Below are 20136 nucleotides of genomic sequence, written 5' to 3'. Positions count from 1 at the left end.
TGTAGGGACTTGTTTTACCTCTCTGTTGCCAATGCATCCCATGTCAGGTCACTCTCTGCACATTCTGAGTTGAAATTCAGCAGTCTTTTCTCCTCCCATCTGAACATAACTAGTGCTGAAACTGGTGACACAAACTGTACTTGACCAGATGACCAGACATGCTCAGCCACGAGCCCATGGAAAGAAAGGAGAGAGTATTTTATATATTTGTACAATGAGATTTTGCAATGTGGCATCCAGTGCTGAGGTGGTTAGATACAGCTCCACACCAAAGCACGACGACACCCTCCTTTTGACACCAAAACTAGTCAACACTGAAATGACTGCCAGGAACAGACAGAACAAACTGTGCTTTGTCAGACATGATCTGCTGTGTGACCACAGAGGAATAAACCAGCATGCATACTCAATCTGTCTTCCAGCAGCAGGAGAAAGTCTCATTTCACTGGGCCCCATTAACTGTGAGATACTAACTTGTCTGTGCAGGCCATAATTTGGGAATCACTGCTCAAGGCAGATATTCCCCTTCACATTTACAATTTCCATTTTGTATGTCTGTTGGCATTATTCACTTATGCAGCAGAATGACAGACTTAAAGCAGCGCTCTTGCTATTGCATATGTAATTTAAAAATCTGACAGCTACTAATCATTTATTATTTTTGAAGATTCAAAGTCAGATGAAGCAAGTCTCATGCCACACTTAAAGCCTATGCCAGCATAACACTGATCTTAATCAGTTCTTATATTCCTGGCACTAGCATTGCTGACAAAGGCCCCAGAAATGTCAGAAGAGACATTCCATTTCCTTTCTATTAGCCACAGTTAACAGTCCAAGCAGACTTCTTGAGTCTCCCTATTGTTTGTGAGCTCTAATTGTATCAATGAATCCCAATTAAAAGCTTAAAGGCTTACTCAGTTACTGACAGATCATCCAGAATAGTTTGTTTTGGGAGCAACCTAAGGTGTTAACCGTTCTAAGAACAGGAAAGCAATGAAACATCAAAGATCCTTAAAAAAGAACTCAAAGAGAAATACATTTTTATAAGAAGTTTATTTTCCTGCTGTGTAGCCATTATACAAAGTAAGCAGCCAGAGCTGCCATTTTGTCCTTGGGTTTCTTTGGGTTGAGCCTTCCTCCAGGTCTCCGGCCTTTTCCCCTTCCCCGCCCCTGCCGCTTCCCCTGTCCCCCACGGTGCATGGGGTGCCTCATGGCCGCGTGTTTCAGCTCCACCAGGTCCTGAAACACGGGGTCACAGAACACACAGCCTGAGTGCTGGGTCTCATCTCCAGGTAGGGGGGATTTGGCTTTGTTAAAATCCACGTCCACGAGCGCTGCCTCGCACAAGTCGCACGTTTCGGGCGACACCCGCACCTTGTGGGCGTTCTCGAAGAAGTGCACGACCACGTTGCATTTGTTGCAGGCCATCTTCCACTTGGGGCCCGAGGTCGAGTCCAGCACCAGAACCCCGTTCTCACACTCCACACACTGCCCAATTCCAAGCATGCTAAGGGAGTGCTGGCACGTGGGGTGGGTGCACTCATTACAGCCCATTCCTGAGGAAGAAGAGTGAAACCACACCGCCCTTCAGCTCACTACCCAGTTTGAAGGAAGTGAGACACAGAAGCCAGAGACACTTGAGAATACTGTACATTTTCTAAATCACTGAAGAATGGAACTGCTCCCAAAATGGCAACTTGCCTTTCAGTTTCAGAATAATCCCCTGCTGAAAAATTTTCCTGTAATGGTTTTCAGAATTGCCATATACTGCCACTGTACAGTATAGGCAGTTTAGACAGATTAGTGATGAAAACTCATTACATTTTCAATTAAATGTATGGCTCCTGCCTAACTGTTATTTTATACTTGAATTACTCACTGTTGGTCCAAGATATTTTTAATTAAAAGATGGTAATAAAAAGATGCTGAAAAGCTTCAGTGCACTACTTTAAGTCTCAGTCCCACAGACACTAAACTAACTGCAAAGTCTACCTCTTTTTATGTCCTTTAACAGCTTTTAACACATCGTTTATCTCTATCAGAACATTCCCAAGACCTGGTCTTTGTTTATACTCCTATCCAAGCCTACTCAAATTTGCAAGGCATTAGTATCTTGGTGTCTTTCACTGTATGCTGAGTGTTGTGAAGGTCACCTACAGGGCATGCAGGTAAATTATTTTCTTACTTCTTCAAATAAAAAAAAAACCTTCAAAAATTTGTTAACTAATACATTTTGGTCAGTAAGTTTAACATGAATTTTAGGTATCCAGAGCCTAATTTGAACAGCACTTCATACTAAGCAACACTGATTTTAAAACTCCTAAAAAGCCCATTGTATAGACTGTACCTAATTTATTTCAAGTGAGGATGATACCTACATGTTTGCACAGCTCCTACCTTTTTTCATGTCCCTGAAGGGAGGATGGTTGTAACAGTATGGACACAGTGGATAGCTCTTTCCTCTGGACCCAGATGACCACAGCACCAGCTCAAAGTCATCCAGGGGACAACGCAGCTCCTTGTAGAGTTTAATGGTACCATTCTGGGGGAGGCTGTAGGTGTCATCACAGTGAGAGCAGTGCAGGCGACTCGGCTTGGCCTGGAAACAGAACACAAATCTTCTGAGCAACTGCAGGGTCAGCAGAGCTTAAAACTTGCCAATGTGATACCCATTCACAAAAAAGGTGCAAAGGAAGATCCTGGCAATTATAGACCAGTCAGCCTGACCTCTATACCTGGCAAAATAATGGAACAGTTTATATTATGCACCATCATGCAAAATTTGCAGGATGGCCAGGGTATCAGACCCAGCCAGCATGGATTTAGGAGGGGTAGATCATGTCTGACTAACCTGGTCACCTTTTATGACCAGGTAACCCAGCTAGTGGATGCAGGGAAGGCTGTAGATGTTGTTTACTTGGATTTTAGCAAGTCCTTTGACACTGTCTCCCATAGCTTACTCCTAGACAAACTAGCAGGCCGTGGTCTGGACAGGAATACCCTTTGCTGGGTTCAGAACTGGCTGCATGGCCGGGCCCAGAGAGTGGTGGTGAATGGTGTTGCATCCAGCTGGCGACCAGTCACCAGTGGTGTCCCTCAGGGGTCTGTGTTGGGGCCAGTTCTGTTCAATATTTTTATTGACGACATGGATGAGGGTTTAGAGTCTTTTATCAGTCAATTTGCTGATTATACTAAATTGGGAATGTGTGTAGATCTGCTAGAGGGACGTAGGGCTCTGCAGAGAGATTTGGAACGGTTGGATGGATGGGCAGAATCAAACGGGATGAACTTCAATAAGTCCAAGTGCCGAGTCCTGCACTTCGGCCACAATAACCCCCTGCACCGATATAAGCTGGGGACGGAATGGCTGGACAGTGCTCAGGTGGAAAGGGACCTGGGGGTGCTGGCTGACAGTCGATTGAATATGAGCCAGCAGTGTGCCCAGGTGGCCAAGAGAGCCAATGGCATCCTGGCCAGTATCAGGAATGGTGTGGCCAGCAGGAGCAGGGAGGTCATTCTTCCCCTGTACTCGGCACTGGTGAGGCTTCACTTGGAGTATTGTATCCAGTTCTGGGCCCCTCACTTTAGGAGGGACGTTGAGCTGCTTGAGCGTGTCCAGAGGAGAGCAACGAGGTTGGTGAGGGGCTTGGAGTACAAGCCATATGAAGAACGACTGAGGGAGCTGGGGTTGTTCAGCCTGGAGAAAAGGAGACTCAGGGGCGACCTCATCACTCTCTACAACTTCCTGAAGGGTGGCTGTGGTGAGCTGGGGGTCGGTCTCTTTCTCCGGGCGACAACAGATAGAACGAGAGGACACAGTCTCAAGCTGCGTCAAGGGAGATGCAAGCTAGAATTAAGAAGGAAGTATTTTACAGAAAGAGTGGTCAGATACTGGAATCATCTACCCAGTGAGGTGGTGGAGTCATCATCCCTCGAAGAGTTCAAAAAAAGACTGGATGTGGCACTTGCTGCCATGATCTAGTTGAATTGTTAGAACATGGGTTGGACTTGATGATCTTACAGGTCTCTTCCAACCTTGAATTTCTGTGATTCTGTGAAACCCAGCTGGAGCTGCTCTCTGGTTTGTTCCCCAAGGCAAACTCTATCAGCCTTTTTGTTTTAGAAAGGAACTTGTGATGACCACATTTGAACTGAAGTTCAATAATAGAAAAGAAGTTTATACTCAGTGTGCCAGCAAGTGAAATTCCAGTTCAAAGTATGAGGTAAACTGACCTGAATGTACTTCATGAATCGATGGCATTTACCACAGCGAGAAAGGGGTTTGCCTGTGGCAGCCAAGGGTGAAAAAGACACTTCCATCAGTTCATCCATACCTGCAAAAGGAATAATCACACTTAGATTAGAATTCTAGTTCTTAAGAGGAAACTTTGCACAAAATCACCTCTAGACCTGTGAAGAAGTGAGAATGAAAATATTTTACTCACAATGCTCTTCCTTGTCTACAAAGACAAATACAAAGCATTTTGCACTGAGCATGCACAAACATACAGGTTCAGCTAACCTCAAGTTTTCAAAAATTCACCACTGCACAGGCACAAAATAAACCTGAAGTAGAGTTTTGGAGACATGATTCAGTCCACCTCCCTTTGGAGAGCAAATTAATTTGACTGGAAACTTCCAGTCCTGGCACAACTTTTCAGAAAGCCTAAACCTCTGAAAAGGGCCTAATATATAAATATTTTCTATGCAACAACTAAGTAATTGTAGGGAACTTCACATGTAGAAAGTTTTACCTGCAATAGAATCCACAAAATAGTGAAATTTCCTTTTGAAAATGTCAAGGGTGTGCTCCAAGACCTGATGATAATTTGCTTTACCCAGAGCTATTAAGTTGAGTTGCTTCTCTACAGCACTGCGGATTGTAGGAAGAACCAGTTCTGCATCTAACAGGAAACCAGACACAGCAGCAATGAAAGGTCAAAAATGGAGGTAGGAAACCATTCATACCTAAACTGACATCAAAATAAGCATTATTTGAGACAGAAATGTTACTTAGACATTGACATCAGCCGTTGATATAGTAAAGGGAAAGGAAGGGAAGAGGATGGAAAGGGAAGAGCATTTAACTGACCTATTTTGTAATAACCATGAACCAGAACAATGCCAAGGTTTGTAGGCTTCAGTCTCCGACCACTCTCCACTGTGACATAGTTTCGCTGGCAAATGTTGTTAATGTGGACTGGAATACTGGCATCAGTTCCTGCCACACAAAGGAAAACAATATATCCACACTGAACAAAAAAGAGTTTTCAACAAATTACTTGTTTCTAGCTTCTCTGGTTTAATGTCAAATTACAGAGCTCCTAAGACTGCTTAAATTCAGATACCTTCTTACTGTTACCCAACTTCCAGTGCATAACTTCTCCCTCTCTAGTAACTCTGATGTTCCTTTGCAATTCTGGTAAGTCTGAAACATATGGTTTAACCTTAATCCTTTCATCTCTTCCAAGGAATTACTATTGGGAAGACACCTATTCTCAGTTATTTACTCTGGAAAAACACATTAGAGTAAGAGACTGTGTTTGCTCTGATGGGGCAAATTAATGAAAATACATTAAAATAAACAAGTCAGACTGATAAAGGAAAGTAGAATTGTGGTAAATTGTATAATAGGATACAGAAGGATTACTGAAGAGAGCAAAGCTAAAGCAAGTGTGAAGACAAGAAATCATTCCTAAGAATGAGGAGGTGCTTCCTTCCACACATCAGCTCTTTCTGACAGAGAAGTGACAGGGATGTGTTATGAAAGGATACTGCTTTGGCCAGAAATGTTTGGCCAGAAACCAGAAACTGCTCAAAATAAGGATAAGAAAGGGAAAGGAACGTGGGGGAAGAAACAATCTACCATCTGCTGAGGGGAGCTATGGGCATGGTGGTTTAAAGGGAAAGAGATGATCAGTGTACATATACAAATGAACACTGAGAGCTCATCACTGACACAGACAGTGCAGAGGAGTGACTCAGACTCTGCACTCTTGGTGGAGGTACTGCAGAACAATGGAAGTTATGCAAGTTCCTACCAATGCCATGCTTTTCCATCAGAGTGATCAGTTCTGCTTCTGTCAGGTAATCAGGAGGGCTGGTTTGCTTTTCCAGTAACTTTATTTCACCAACTGGAAAAAGATCTCCTTTCTCACAGTGGGGAAGGCTCTCTTCTAATGGGATGCTGTGCCATGGCATAATTTCTGTGAACCCTGTAAGTAAAGAAACGACTTGCCAGTTTACCATAAAAGTCTCAGTAGTGCTGCTGCATTGTTTTTACAGAGGCCCAAGAATAAACTTCTGCCTTTGTGTAATTTATCCCCTAAAAGGCAGTTACTGTTTGCAAAAAGACTGGTCTTCACACTGGCAAATGTGGCATTAAGTCTTTGAGACTACTACATGAAAAATAACACTTTTTCTATCATAACTGAAATATGAAAATTAGGACAAGATTTGGTCTCTGGTTTTGAGAACTCAAAAAAGTCTTCACAATTGCAATTGTCCCCAGAGCTTCACTTTTATATCCATTCAGTGTATTAATGAGGAAAAAAAATTAATCTGCAGCTAATACTTTCTTCTGATTTGTCTTACCTGGTGAAGTTACCACCTTTCCAACACAGGTAAATCTTTCAGGGCCAATACTGAAGGAAATGGTGGTTTGCAGGTACTTGCAGTCAGCACTGACAGTGGCAATGAAGTGCCGAGTGATGTACTCGTACAGTCGCCACCCGTCTCCACCTGGGGAGAAACAACACCTCAGCCACCAAATATAACCAAACTTCAGCACTTGGGAGCTGCTATTCTGGGACAAATTTCTCCTAGAAACATAGGTATTAGTTGTTTTCTTTTTCTTGGCAGTACTGTAGTCCCAAGGATCAACTGCTGAAGCAGCTCTGAACTTCACTGTCACCAGAAGTTTCAGTGAGGATCAAGTTTGCTCTCTCCTCACTTCTTGCCATTCAAATAATTTTACTTTTTGTTGCATCTCGGTGATTTTGAAACTGGCACCTTACACCTCAAGGGACTGATTTCCTCACACAGTGTCCCAATACTACTGAATTTGCCTGTACCTAATTCTGCTTCTGTTGCAGCTCTCATTGGGGTGATGGGAGGATGGTCTCCTGCATCATGGCCTTTCCTGGGACGATTGATGCCTTCTGATAGCAATACTTTTACCTGGGTGAAGGAAGAAATGGCTTACTCATATCAAATCCATAACAATACAACATAAATAAAAGAAACTAGAGATATTTAAAGTTTCTAAAGGCCTACAGGTCATAATACACCAAGCAAGATCTAGTCTGAAACCGACTAGAGAATGACAGTACAGCTTTTGCTTCATGTACTCACAGTTTCTGCCCAGTAAGGGTTATTGGCTTGTTGTCTCAAACATCCTTTCAGGTCAAAGTTTTCTGGATAATGGGTGGTTTCTGTTCGAGGGTAGCTGATGTAGCCCTGAGTGTACAGACGTTCTGCTATTTGCATGGCATGTTGGGGACCCATTCCTGAGAAGGGACAGGAGAAAACAAAAATCATATACACATCCCTGTGATTATGGTTTGCTGCACCTGGATGTACACCTTACCCAAGTATTTAAATACATTATGATTTGTCCTTTCCATACAATTGATCTTGCCAAACATTTCACTTTTGACAAGCAACTTTCTAAACTTGGTTCTTTGCCCAAAATGATGTATTATTTGTTTTGTTTGAGAAGCCAAAATACTTTGCTTTAAAACAGTGTGAAAATCTGAACTTTTGTACCTACCTAAAGCAGCACTGGCCACTCGGAGCATTTCTACTGTATTCAGAGCCAGTGGTCTCTGCTTCACCTTCTCTTTTTTACTCACAGATTCTACCTAGAAAAGAGCATTTTCACAGTAAAACTTCTGACATTTGGTAAATGCATAATTTTAATAATGTCTATAAATATGTATCATAACGTACCGTTGTCTATTCTTATAATATCTGCTTTGTTCCCTTAAAACAGTAACCACCAGTATATTTTTACTTCAGAAAATCTGACTGGAGATAATTTTATCAAGTTCTAAATTCAAAGTCTGAAAGTCCCTTTGTGCCAGGACTAGATCAGGTCTGTAACTAACTGAGAACACAGCAAGGCAGCTTATTGCTGTCCTTACTTCCCACTTACCTCAGCAGCTCCTACTTTCAGTGCTACAAGGATTTAGTGCTCATTCCAAGCAACAGTCCTGACTATAAGAATGCAGATTTTTAAAAGCTTCAAGCAGTCTTTGAACCTTGATGTCTATAAGCACTTAAATCCAAACACACTGTCAAACAAGTATTGAACAAAGCAGAGTATAAGTTAATTGGCTATAAAGACTGCACCATACACATAATTAAATATTTAACTGCAGGAATATTGCCCTACACATAATTAAATTCCAATTTATTCAATATCTCATGGGAAATAAGAGGTCTGCTTGGAGACATCTGAACAGTATTTCCTAGCAGGTTTAGTAATGAAGAGTTCCTATCATGAGTGATGAGCATTCCCAAAGTCAATACTAAGAAGAGGCTTCTGCTGAGATGACCACACCAGCACAGTACAATCTAAAACAAAAAAAAAAATCTCTTGCCTTTTACTCTCATTTACATAAAGCTGAATGAAATAAAAATCAAAATACAGATATTCTACACTCCTTAAAAAACGACCAAAAGTCTCAACACACAGCAAATGAAATATTAAATTGTATTTCCTTTAAATGAAATATGGATCTACTGGCACTTGGATAATATTCTTACCTTTGCTTCTTTTGCCATCTTTGTTATGTTCAGGAACATTTGAGCAACCTCACGATCAAACACCCTCACTCTATCCCAATCCAAAGTGAGAGAACTGTCTTTTTCAGGGTTCACCTATTGGTCAAAAACAAAAAAAATTAGTTCCCACCAACTTTACTCCTACAAGTGTGAGAATGCATATTCCCAAAAAGAGTCCAGCAAGCAAATCCTAGGACACATAGGATTTGTTAGAACAAATGTAGGACAAACCCACCCCAGGACACCAGTGCCCAAACATGCAGTTTTACTCTTTTTTGGGGGGGCTTTTGTGAAGGGTGGAGCACTTGGGGTTCTGGGGTTTGGGGAATGACCAGAACTATTCCTGACTGAACTGAAATACTGTTCTTGTTTAGTGCTGGGAACAGTAAAGACTGAAATAGGCAAAAATTCAAAGTTTACCATTCTGATTTAGCAGACTCAATTTTTTGTATTAAACTGTAACTAGGTTATGTTTTCAGCCCCATGTACAAAAATTAGTATGAAGTGACCAACATGAGAGAGCACAAACCTCTCTGTAAACAGCACCAAGTGTTTCCTAGCAGGACACAAGACACATCACAACAGATGACAGCAGATGCTAGATTTCACCTTTTTTTTACTTTTAAAATACAAAAATGGCAAATTTTTACCATTAATCCCTCATGTGCTTAAAAAATCCTTGTGATCACAAGCCATAAAACCCTGTTGGTTTGCTCCCAGAGCTTGGACAGCAGCAAGGCTGTAAAACCACTCCAAGCTGCCAAAGTACTCTGAGGACTCAATTGCCAATTAACACAATGAGCATTTTATTTGCTTTAAAATTCCAATACTCAGCAATGCCAATGTTTGTTGGCAGGCTAATTAATTCCTGGATTCAAATTAACAACAGTCAGTCCAAGGACCCCAGGGAACAAAAGAGCACCGTTTTAAGCAGTTTTTTTGGCAGAATCTAAGCTTAGATGATTAGCACTGAAGAATTCTTATAAGCAGCAGACAATAAGCACTCTAATGCAAAACTGACATCCTGGAATCTGTTCTTGAGAGTGGTGACACACATGTGAACAGAATGAGAACACATGAGTAAACTATAGGCATTGTGAATTCTTGTCAGCAGCTAAGAAATTATGAATGAACAAAATACAAATGCACTTCTTTTGTAAACTCAAGTACTGTAAAACTTACTTTAGCTTGCAACACCCAGTAAGTCTCAGGCTTAAATGACTGGATTTTGTCATGCCTCTCAACACAGAATCCAAGTGTTGGGGTCTGACATGGCCCAAAGGAGATGAGGGAGCTGTCTAAATTCCCATATTTTCCCTGAAAATATTTAGTCTGGAACCTAAGAGAAAGGCAAGGGGAAAAAAAACAAATGAGAAATGTACACATTAATATCCTCATTCCCATGAAAAGCAGAAGTTTTTGTCATCATACATGCACAAAATATGAGTAATCTATAAAATCATTCAGGCATTAGGAAAAGACCATTCTGAGAAATTACAGCTAATTATATATAATCATTTTGCCTCACAAGGAGCTGGAAGGGGACACAGCCAGGACCAGCTGATCCCAGCTGAATAACCAAAGGAATATTCCAGATCATGTGACATCATGGTCAGCATATAAAGCTGGGGGAATAAGGAGGAAGGGGGGGAACACTTGAGGTGATGGTATTTGTTTTCCCAAGTACACATAACGGGTGATGGAGCCCAGCTTTCCTGGGGATGGCTGCACAACTGCCTGCCCCTGAGAAGTGGTGAATTAATTCCTCATTTTGCTTTGCTTGTGCAGCTTTTGTTTACCTATTAAACTGACTTTCTCTCAAGCCATGACTTTTCCCACTCGTACCCACCCAGAACTCTTCCCCACTCCAGTGAGTGGTTGGGTGGGGTTAAACCACGAGGGCACAGAGCCACTCCTGAGCCTTTCCGAAACCTGCAGGCTTTGTCTGCAGGCTGTGCTGTCACCTTGTGAAGGCACAGCCAATCCTCAGATCCAGCTCCTGGCGGGCATCCACGGACAGAGCCTCGTTGCGGTTGGGCTCTCCCAGGTGATTCATGGCGTTGCAGATGTCGGTGTCGGTGATGGAACTGAACTTAGCTCTGTAAATTGTCCTCTCCGTGCCACGGGGCTTGTTCATGACAGGCAGAACAGCATCAAGAACCTAAGGAAAATCACAAGCATACTTAAAGAGGATGTGAAGGATAAAGGCTTTCTCTCTAAAGATAAAAAAACATTCTCTACAAAATATTTGTTTCTGTGTCACTGCAAGATGTCATGCCAGTACATTAACTGATATTCCAGAGCAGCATTTGTCCATCCACTCAAAAGCATATGAAGAATTAACAAAACTGAAGGGTTCATTTACTATACAGCAACTGCTGGGGGCAAATCACTATTTTTGGCTAAGGGCAATGACACTCACCAATGCAGCTGCAGCACCTTTTGGTGAACATGTACCAGTGTCTATCTGGGTTTATTCTACTCATTGCTAAGGCACAAGTAATGATACAGGGGTATGTAAAGAACTTACAACAATCACTTCATAAAATGTGTTTCTTTAATCTAAAAAAACCCCTCCAAACAAATACTCTTCATGTAGACTTCTGGGAATAGGATATTTTTTAAAAATCCTAGCCAAGTTTTTGTTCTATGCTGTATGTGCAGAGGCCAAATTTCTGCACTATGCCTACACTTGCAAGCAGCTTCTGTGCTCTAAGGCATCTAGCTGCTTAATAAACAGAAGATAACAGAGATGAAGTTTTACAAGGACATAAAAATAACTACTCCAGCTGTGGAATACAGACCAGTTCTTGAAGCACTGGAATGTTCTAACATTTAAGAGGCCTGATTGTTCTTCTGAGATGAGCAACATCCCTGAAATTCATTTATACTCTTTAACTGACATCTTACAGACTTAAAAGCATATGAGTTTTTCCACCAAAGCCCTCTATGGCTTTAAAACTTTATTCAACTTTAGTTTGAATTTTACTGTATACTCATAAAACAATGCATTAGTAGTCTTGTCAGACATATATTACGGTGTTGCGAGTCTTAAAAATGGAAACCTTACTTCAAAACAGATGTTTTCTCCTTCCTTATCACAATCCAACCACAAGACAATACAGTCACAGCCTCTTGCCTCCACCTGTGAGAAAAATTAGCACAGTTCTTCAGTATCTCAAAAAAACACCTCCCTCCTCCCTACCTATACATTTCTTTTTCTGGTTTCAGCAGGTGTGTGAAGTGTGAGCAGTAACCAACACAGACTTATTTTAAAGAAGGCATTTATAAGCTGTGCCTTGCACTGGCTGTTAAAGCTAAGCTGGCATTCAGTGCTCCAATTCTGAGAAGCAGGATATCAACTGTCACAAAACTCAGAAGGCAATGGGAAAAGTAAATTTAACAAAGATTTCAGACAGTGTAAGAACAAGAAAAAAAAATTATTTCTACTATGTTAATAAAATAGATCTAACTGTGACAAAGAGCCACTCCCTGGAGGAATTCTTATTTAGGAACATAGAAAATGATAACTCATAAGAAAGAGTACCTGTAAAAACTTCACCATGGTCAGTTTGGGATTAGCTTCTTTCTTTTCTGTGGGAGCTTTGCTGAAAAGTTCTGCTGGATCCACTTTGTCCCAGCTGTTATATTTTCCTGAAAAGCAAAAGTATATTAAGTGGAGCTCTGAAGAAATATTTATAAAACAAACAGCTTTATTTTGCAAAACACTTGGCTTCCAAAATTTCTATGGAAAATTTTCTACACTATCATATATTGCTTTACTGTACACCAAGGCACCTCTCAGCTTTTTCTGAAGTACCTGGCAGCTCTACAAGCCATATTAGTTAAAACATCTGAGCAGGCAAATACCTATGAAATCCAAAGTCATGACGTGACCACACACCGATGTCATCTTGAAGTGGGCACTCTGTCCTATGAAGGACCCGGTGTACTCGTGCACAGAGCAGGCACCGTTGAGTCCCTTGCGAGAGGACATGTTCCCTGTGGAAACAGCATCATAAATATTAATGAGCTAAAAAACCCCAGCTAGTGAAACAAATTGTTTTATGTGAAGTTACATCCCACTTCTCTTAGATCTTACAGCTAGGGTCTTCCTGATCACAAAACTCTATTCATTGATCAAACTTTTATTTAATTAAGTATCAATTCAGGGCTTTCCTAAAGTATATTTCCTCTTCAATTTATCTCCACCAGGCTATGATGCCTTACAAAAATACAGTCAATTTTCTAGATCACACACAATCAATTTATTTTATTTTCCAGATTTATGAAACTTTTACTTCAAAAATCTCAGAACAGCAACTTGCTACTTGACTGGCACTTTCCAGACACCGCTCTAAGGCACTCTAGAGCTACACAAAATATTGAAACTAGATTCCTTTATTCTTGGATTAAACAGGGATCCATAAAACCAATCTGAACGTGATGGGACATCCCGTTCTTTAATGAACCTGTCCGAAGCCATCGGACAGGAGGCTCCGGCCCCAAGACAACCAAGCCGCTGCCCAGGTTGTTTCTCCCCCTCACAGCACTGACAGCAGCCCCGGCAGCTCGCACACATCCCCGAGCTCCGGCCGTGCCGGGAGAGCTCCCCGTGCCGCCGGCTCAGCACCGGGCACCGGCACCCGCCCGCCTCCCCTACCTCTGGAGAGGATCTTGGCGATGGACTGCGCCAGGGACGGCTTCTCCGCCACCATGAGCACGGTCCTCATCTTCGGCCGCTGCGGCGCGGAGCCGCGGGGACGGCCCGGCGGAGCTGGGGCGCGGCGGCTCCCGCGCCTGAGGGGACGGAGCGCAGCTCAGCCCGCCCGCCCGCTCCGGCACCCGCAGCCCCGGCCGAGGGGCACGGCCGCACCCGCTTCCACCCGAGCGCCGAGCACACAGCGCCAACGCCGAGGAGTCGCCGCCCGCCCAGCTCCGCCGGCTCGGCCGCGCTCCGCGCCTCAGCGGGCGGCCATGGCCGCGTCACTGCCGGGTCACGGCGCCGGAAGGCGCGGGCGGCTCCGCAGGGCTGCGGCGGCGCGGGCGGGCGCGGGACGCACATACATATACGCACAGGCACATGTGCGGACACACGGACACACACACAGACATACACACATAGACACATGTGCGGACACACACACAGAGACATATACGTACGCACACACGTGGACACACACATTTGCACGCATACACCCCCACACACATATACACGCTCATACAGATACACGTATACACGTACACACACACACACATATATCTTTGTGTATATATATATATATATATATATATATGTATATACTCAGGCACTCATACTTTCTTACATTCAGACCCCTCCCGGGGCGGGCGCCCGCTCGCTCCGGCGCCCCCTGGCGGCGCAGGGCGGCGCGACCCCCCGTGCTCCCGGGGACCGGGCCCGGGGCTGGGCACGGCCGCAGCTCGGGTCACTGACGGTGCCTGACACAAGGACATGGGCACAACGACATGGGCACAAGGACATGGGCACAACGACATCGCCACCCCTTCCTTCCGAAGCCCATGTGCAAAGCTGTGCCGCGGGAAGCGCTGGTACCGTGCCGTACGGTGCACAGATGCCACCCTCCTTCATCCACACAGATGCACAGAACGTGTATCACCAAACTCCTCTAAGAGAACGCGCACACAAATTGTATCTGCTCTGTTCCAGCGACACGGACCGCTGTGCTTGTGCCCAGTCTGTCACTTAGGTTCCAGTTTCTGTAGACCTGACACACTACAAGGAGTGTCGGACACTGACAGCATCTCCTTCAATGCAAATAAATTCACCTTAGGAGTCTTAAGAGCACCTGGTTCCCTTGCACTCCAATGAGATAATGGAAACAATATTTAATGGTTCTTGAAAAAGTGCGTTTTTTACACATTAAATTTTAGTTGAACGTTGATGTCTCTCTTAGGCAGAAATACAAAGAAGATAAAAGACAGTGGGAAGAGAAGGTTCAGACCAGGCAGAACACACACTTCCCTCATCCCACCTTTCCCCAGGCAGAAGGCAAGGGCTGCCCCAGGGGATTTTGCCCCTAGGAGCTGCAGCTCCTTCCCCCCTGAGTCGTGGAGGGGCTCTTTGCCCTGTCTGTGGCTTCCTGGGGATGCTGGGCCCTGTTAAGGACATTTGGTCAGTGGGCTCAAGCTATTTCCAACCTTTCCCACAGCTTTCAATTCTTCCATACATCCTGAAATCTGTCAAGGGAAGAGCTAAAGAGGGAAGCCCCAAGTTGATGGATTTTATAAGCACTTTGTGGAAGAGCTCATCTCTCTATTTTTACCCCTGTGGCTGTGCATCGATCGTTGCCAATGTTTATAGCACTTTTCCCAGAGCTGCTCAGTACCATACAAACCCAAAGAGAAGAGATTGGGAAGCAGCCAGGATCAAGATGTATATCAACCTCATGCTGTCTGAAATAAAAAGGAACTAATTCACCTTCCATTTGATTAGTAGACAATTAATAGACATTGAAGTTGTTAGCGAAAGGAAAAATCAAAACAAACCCAGGTCTTTTAATTCTTTGGCAATACTAAAGTTAGAGCATATTAAAAAAAATGTGTTCTGCTGTTTCAATGCCTGATTCCCTTTGACATCTGGGGAACATCTGGAACAATCAGGATGCAAGTTAAAACCAAGTCTTCAGATATGTCAGATACATATTTTTTCATTTCCTCTGGTAAAAGCCCTCTACAAAATCCAACCTTCCTTTTTTCTTTGAATGCTCAACGAAACATGAAATTTCAACTTGCGTTCACCCGGGAAAGCACGGTCGGGGCTCTCCCCCACGTGGCCGAGGGACTCCGGGCTCTCGGGAGTCCCCGCGCTCCCCTGGGCTGGCGCAGACGCGTGCGGCTGCTCCCTGCGGCCGCACAGAGCTCCCCGCAAGAAGGGATCCCGCGGCCGGACACCTACGAGCCCCGCGGGGCCAGCGGGACACACAGTGGCTTGAAGCGCTTTGAAAATTGTCCGGAAAGCCTCACCCCATTCCGAGCCCTCCGGCACGGAGCGCGCCAGTCCCGGCGGCGCGGGAGGGACCGGGACAGACCGGGAGCGGGACCGGGAGCGGGCCGGGCCGGCCGCTGGGGGGCGCTGCCGCCGCAGGAGCCGCCCAAGGGCCCCGGGGCGCGGCCGCGCTCGGCGGGGACGGGCGGGGACCCGCGCTGCCATCGCTGTCACCGCTGTCACACACCCCACTGCTGCCACCGCTGTCATCCATCCCACCGCTGCCACTGCTGCCACCCATCCCACCGCTGCCACTGCTGCCACCCATCCCACCGCTGCCACACACCCCACCGCTGCCACCTCTGTCATCCATCCCACCGCTGCCACACACCCCACCGCTGCCACCGCTGTCATCCATCCCACCGCTGCCACTGCTGCCACCTCTGCCACCCCCATCCCACCGCTATCACCCCTCACTCCGTTCCCCCGGCTCAGCCCCGGTGCTCTCGCTCCGCTCCGAGCCGCAGCGTTTCCCCGGGGATGGGCTCCCGCCCGCTGCGCCAGCCCGGGGAGCCCCGCGGAGCCTCGCTCACTCCTCGCAGAGGCTCTGTGCTACTGCCAGCCCAGGCTTGGCCGCCCTGTACTCAGAAGTGCTTCTCACCATACTGAAAAGGCTCCAAAAAGACATCCCCAGCCCCATGGCAAGCACCCTCATTTCCACAGGAGAAACTCCAGGGAGAAGAGTCCGTGTTTGTCAGCACTGCAGCTGCTCACAGGGCTGGGGCAGGCTTCATCCAGGACCACTGACACCCCATCCTTACTTCATCCAGCTCTGGCTGGTGTTCCTTCACTTTTCCTTTGAAGACCTGATGTCTCTCCAGCTATACCAACAGGGCAGAACAATGAAACCCCCAAATAAGCAGACTCTCCTGTGGTTTTCTCAAAGAAAATGAAGTTTCTAGGTTTAAATAATTAGCATTTTGGTTTACAAAAACATGGTAAGTGTTTCAAATCAAGAAACCACCATTCTGGTTAAGCACTTTGCACACCGTGGGCACTTCAGCCTCACCAGTCCTGCTGCCTTTTTGACTTCCAAGTTTTTCAACATTAATTTTCCCCCAGGTTATTCCAGTGCACTGTTATTTAAGCAGTCAAACCCCTCACCCTGACTGAGACATTCATGTTTCATTTGTCCATCAGAAGACCTGAAGGATTAAAGCCCTGGTCCTCCTTGCTCTGCATTGACTCACTGATTTGCTTCAGTAACTTGCCTTGCTTCCTCCTCTCACTTCAGGACTCAAGTAGTAACTTCCCTCTTCAAGGATGCTGTTCTGATCTATGCATAGAGCTCACTTTGAGAGCAAGATAGAAAAAGCTGCAGAAATATCATACTCTCTATTGTAGTGAGCATGATCATTCCTGTTTCACCTCCCTGGGCTCATTCTTGACCTTAGAGTAACTTTTCCCTGTTTGTTTCCAAACACACTTGAAAAGATTGTCATGAAATTAATAAGTATTGACAGGAGGGTCAGACAGGCAAAGCCACATCTGGATGGATACCACAGACATTAGAAATTATTAAAATGCAGGTCAGATTATTAAAATAGCTTTTTTCTTTAAAAAATACCAAAAAAAACTAAATAAGAACTATGAGGCCACAAAAATGTGCCTGAAATCTTGACTACAAATCTGGGCTCCAGATACTTCAGTGCTGGGGAGAAGGAGACAAAGTTCCTACATACAAAGCAACACCAGCATGTGAAGTGTTGTTTCATGCTGGAGTGAAAGTTATGCTTGTGCCCTTATAAAAACTTTTTTCTTTAAAACAGCTTTGTATAATAGGAGGGACAGAAAAGGGTGAATGCTGGTGAAACAGGATATTGCTGGGACAGGCACACACGTGGCACACAACACATCATTGGACCTTGACTGTTGACAGTTGTCCTGTCAGAGCCCCAGCCCTGCTCTGGCAGAACAGACTCTCATGTGCCCTGGCCCTGCTGTGCCTGCACTGGATATTGACCATATTTGCAGTTTCAAAGTTCTTGTTCAAGTGATAGAAAAATCTAGATAACAAAAGAGCATGCCATTAACAACCTCACTGCCAAAAAATAATACCTTAGATGTGAGCAAATACATAATTTGTAATTTATAACCATACAGAGAGGTTTAGACATCACAATGTTTACTGTCTATCTCACTATTCATGTCTCTGCTTTCTAAATATCTAAATTGTGTAAATTAGAGTTGAGGTAAATTCTTGCCTGTCACTTTGCAGAAATAACTTCATTTTGAATAGCAGTTTTTATTGTGTTTGGAATTTGGAATTTCTTCTTTGAATTGCATTGAATCCTCTGTGCTAAGGGCCAGCTGAATCCAGCTGGAGCCAGCCAAAATCTCATCTTTGCCTGAGTTTCACATCTCACTCATCACATATTTTCATATGTTCTTTCCTTCTTGTTGCAACCACATTTTCTTATGGCTTTTCTCTACCCCACATTTTTGAAGTTAAAATGATCGAAACAAGTGCACTGCTCTTTCTTTGGAAGGACCACCCATCTGCCCTCAGGTCTAGGAGCTTGCTGAGGTTGAAGTAGCTGTGAAAAAAATTAAGGACCAGCTTTAAAAAAAAACCAACCCAACAAACCCTGAGACCTCTCAATACAAGAAACCTGTCAGAATGCAGTTCACAATTACAATGCAGTTAAATTATACCTGCATGAGAAGTTTATATGGCCTCTTCCTTCTGCTGGCTGACTTTGCCATCCAGCCTAATCCCAAGATTTGTAAGTTGTGGGGTTGCTGCTTCCCTGCTTGTGGCCCTGGCCCTTGAGCTGTGAGTTGATTTTGCATTATACATTCTGAGCTGACACCCACGCTCGTGCTGAAGTCCAAATTTGCCTTGCATCTGTGCTGTTTGGAGGTTGCTTTGGACCTGGATCCATGCCACAGCTCCCTCAGCACCAGCTCCAAGCACACACACAGTCCAGGGAAAAGAGCCCCTCTTGTCAACCCACCCAGTTGCTTGTGATAAACCTTTTACTGCACTCCTACAGGAAACAGCTCTGCCCTTGCTCTGTAAATAGGAAGTAAAACCAAAAAGCACCTGGGTAGAACTGGCAGAGAAGAAGGGGTTTGACATTAGGTGTTGGAAACAAATTGTCCTGCTTTGCAGCTCTAGCCAGCACGTTGGGGTGTGTGTTGCTACAAACTGGCTTCAAAATCCTCCCAGATAAAGCCTGCAGAGCTCAACACCTTCCTCCTGAGGTGTTACCTGCGATCTACACTGAGAAAGAGCCCCAAATATTGCCTCCTCCTGTAAGGCTCATGCCAGTGCCTGCCCAGCCCTGACCTGCCTGCACATTTCTGCCCAGTCCCAAGGCACCTCCATCCTTCCTGGGTCTTTTTTCCTCACTTCACAACAATTCTGAACTGCAGCACAGTGAAGCAGCTAAACAGGGAGATCTCTCAAGCCTAAATTGCTGTGAGTTTGATTAACAGAACTGCTGCATTGTGGCTCTGGCTTGCAGCAATGTTGGCACTTTTTGAAACGCATCCTATCCATGTTTTACTGCAACAATGAAAATCTCTTTACCTGTTTTTTTTTTCTACAGATGAGGCTACCTAACTCCACCTGGATACTAAAGGCTGTACAACCTCCATTCAGACTGTCTTCAATGAGTTTGTTAGCCCATAAATAACATCAATCAGCAGTTGTTTTTGAGGTAGGGAAGTAACTTGACAGATTCTTTCAAAGGAGAATTAGATTCCTGATTATCTGTGACCTTGCGTGTTTCAGAATCATTACAGCCATTACAGGACATCACTTGTCTTTACTTTGACTGTTCCTGCTTCCTTTGCATTCTCCAACATTTTTCCTATTGATTTTCAAAGAAACTGATGGGGTCACGCTGTGGCCCTCAGCAGACACGAATGCTTAGTGCCTCCAGCAGCTCATAATCAGCACGTGGAATGAAAAGCCATCTATCGCAGGAGCAGCTCAACTCTGCATCCCTGCCTGGGAGACTGAGGCAGAAACAACGCCCATGGAGGGACCTTGCCAGTTAGGGCAATTGCCTGGAAAATGGGCTAACACCCAGGGGAACTGCTGGGATAATTCAGCCTTCCTGGGACTCTCCTGATTGTGCTGCAGTTAAAGCAATGCCCTGCGAAAGCGACGCTCAGGCACACAGCCCATATTTTCACAGATTTCCCAATTGCCTGCCACAGGCACTTGGCAGGAGTAAGAGCCGGAGCTCTTGCAACAAAACCTGAGCAGAGCAGAGAGCTCAGTGCAGGGACAGGGTGGTGTGACTGCTCCTGAGTATTTTGAACCCACTGTCATGTTTGCAGTGTGGTAGCTCTGGAGGTGTTTAATGCAC

General features: G+C 44.8%; 1 protein-coding gene across 2 annotated transcripts; it reads right to left on the bottom strand.

Annotated features, from left to right (window-relative positions):
* Nucleotides 1–1074: 1074 nt before the first annotated feature.
* Nucleotides 1075–18526, bottom strand: TOP3B (DNA topoisomerase III beta). Of its 2 annotated transcripts, none has more exons than XM_058816626.1 (17): nucleotides 18470–18526; nucleotides 12658–12789; nucleotides 12335–12441; nucleotides 11858–11932; nucleotides 10752–10948; nucleotides 9970–10126; nucleotides 8770–8883; nucleotides 7772–7862; nucleotides 7354–7508; nucleotides 7074–7179; nucleotides 6595–6741; nucleotides 6042–6215; nucleotides 5093–5221; nucleotides 4755–4904; nucleotides 4234–4334; nucleotides 2398–2599; nucleotides 1075–1556 (listed from the first exon to the last, which is right to left on the bottom strand). In XM_058816626.1, the coding sequence occupies exons 2-17, from the start codon at nucleotides 12782–12784 to the stop codon at nucleotides 1075–1077; spliced, it is 2514 nt and encodes an 837-aa protein (XP_058672609.1). In that variant the 5' UTR covers nucleotides 12785–12789; nucleotides 18470–18526. The 2 variants fall into 2 exon arrangements, with proteins under 2 accessions (XP_058672609.1, XP_058672608.1); XM_058816625.1 differs by lacking the exon at nucleotides 18470–18526 and adding an exon at nucleotides 13451–13715.
* Between the last annotated feature and the right edge of the window lie 1610 nt (nucleotides 18527–20136).

The sequence above is a fragment of the Ammospiza caudacuta genome, chromosome 18 (assembly GCF_027887145.1).
Source record: "Ammospiza caudacuta isolate bAmmCau1 chromosome 18, bAmmCau1.pri, whole genome shotgun sequence".
In the NCBI taxonomy this organism is placed as follows: Eukaryota; Metazoa; Chordata; class Aves; order Passeriformes; family Passerellidae; genus Ammospiza; species Ammospiza caudacuta.
This window is presented reverse-complemented; position numbering and strand designations above follow the sequence as displayed.

Coding starts and splice junctions, on each gene's coding strand:
- TOP3B (XM_058816625.1), bottom strand. CDS start 13,520: ATGAGGACCGTGCTCATGGTGGCGGAGAAGCCGTCCCTGGCGCAGTCC. Junction 6,216..6,594: donor AAAGGTGGTAACTTCACCAG/GTAAGACAAATC, acceptor CTTTACTTACAG/GGTTCACAGAAATTATGCCA. Junction 5,222..6,041: donor GATGGAAAAGCATGGCATTG/GTAGGAACTTGC, acceptor TTTGTGTGGCAG/GAACTGATGCCAGTATTCCA.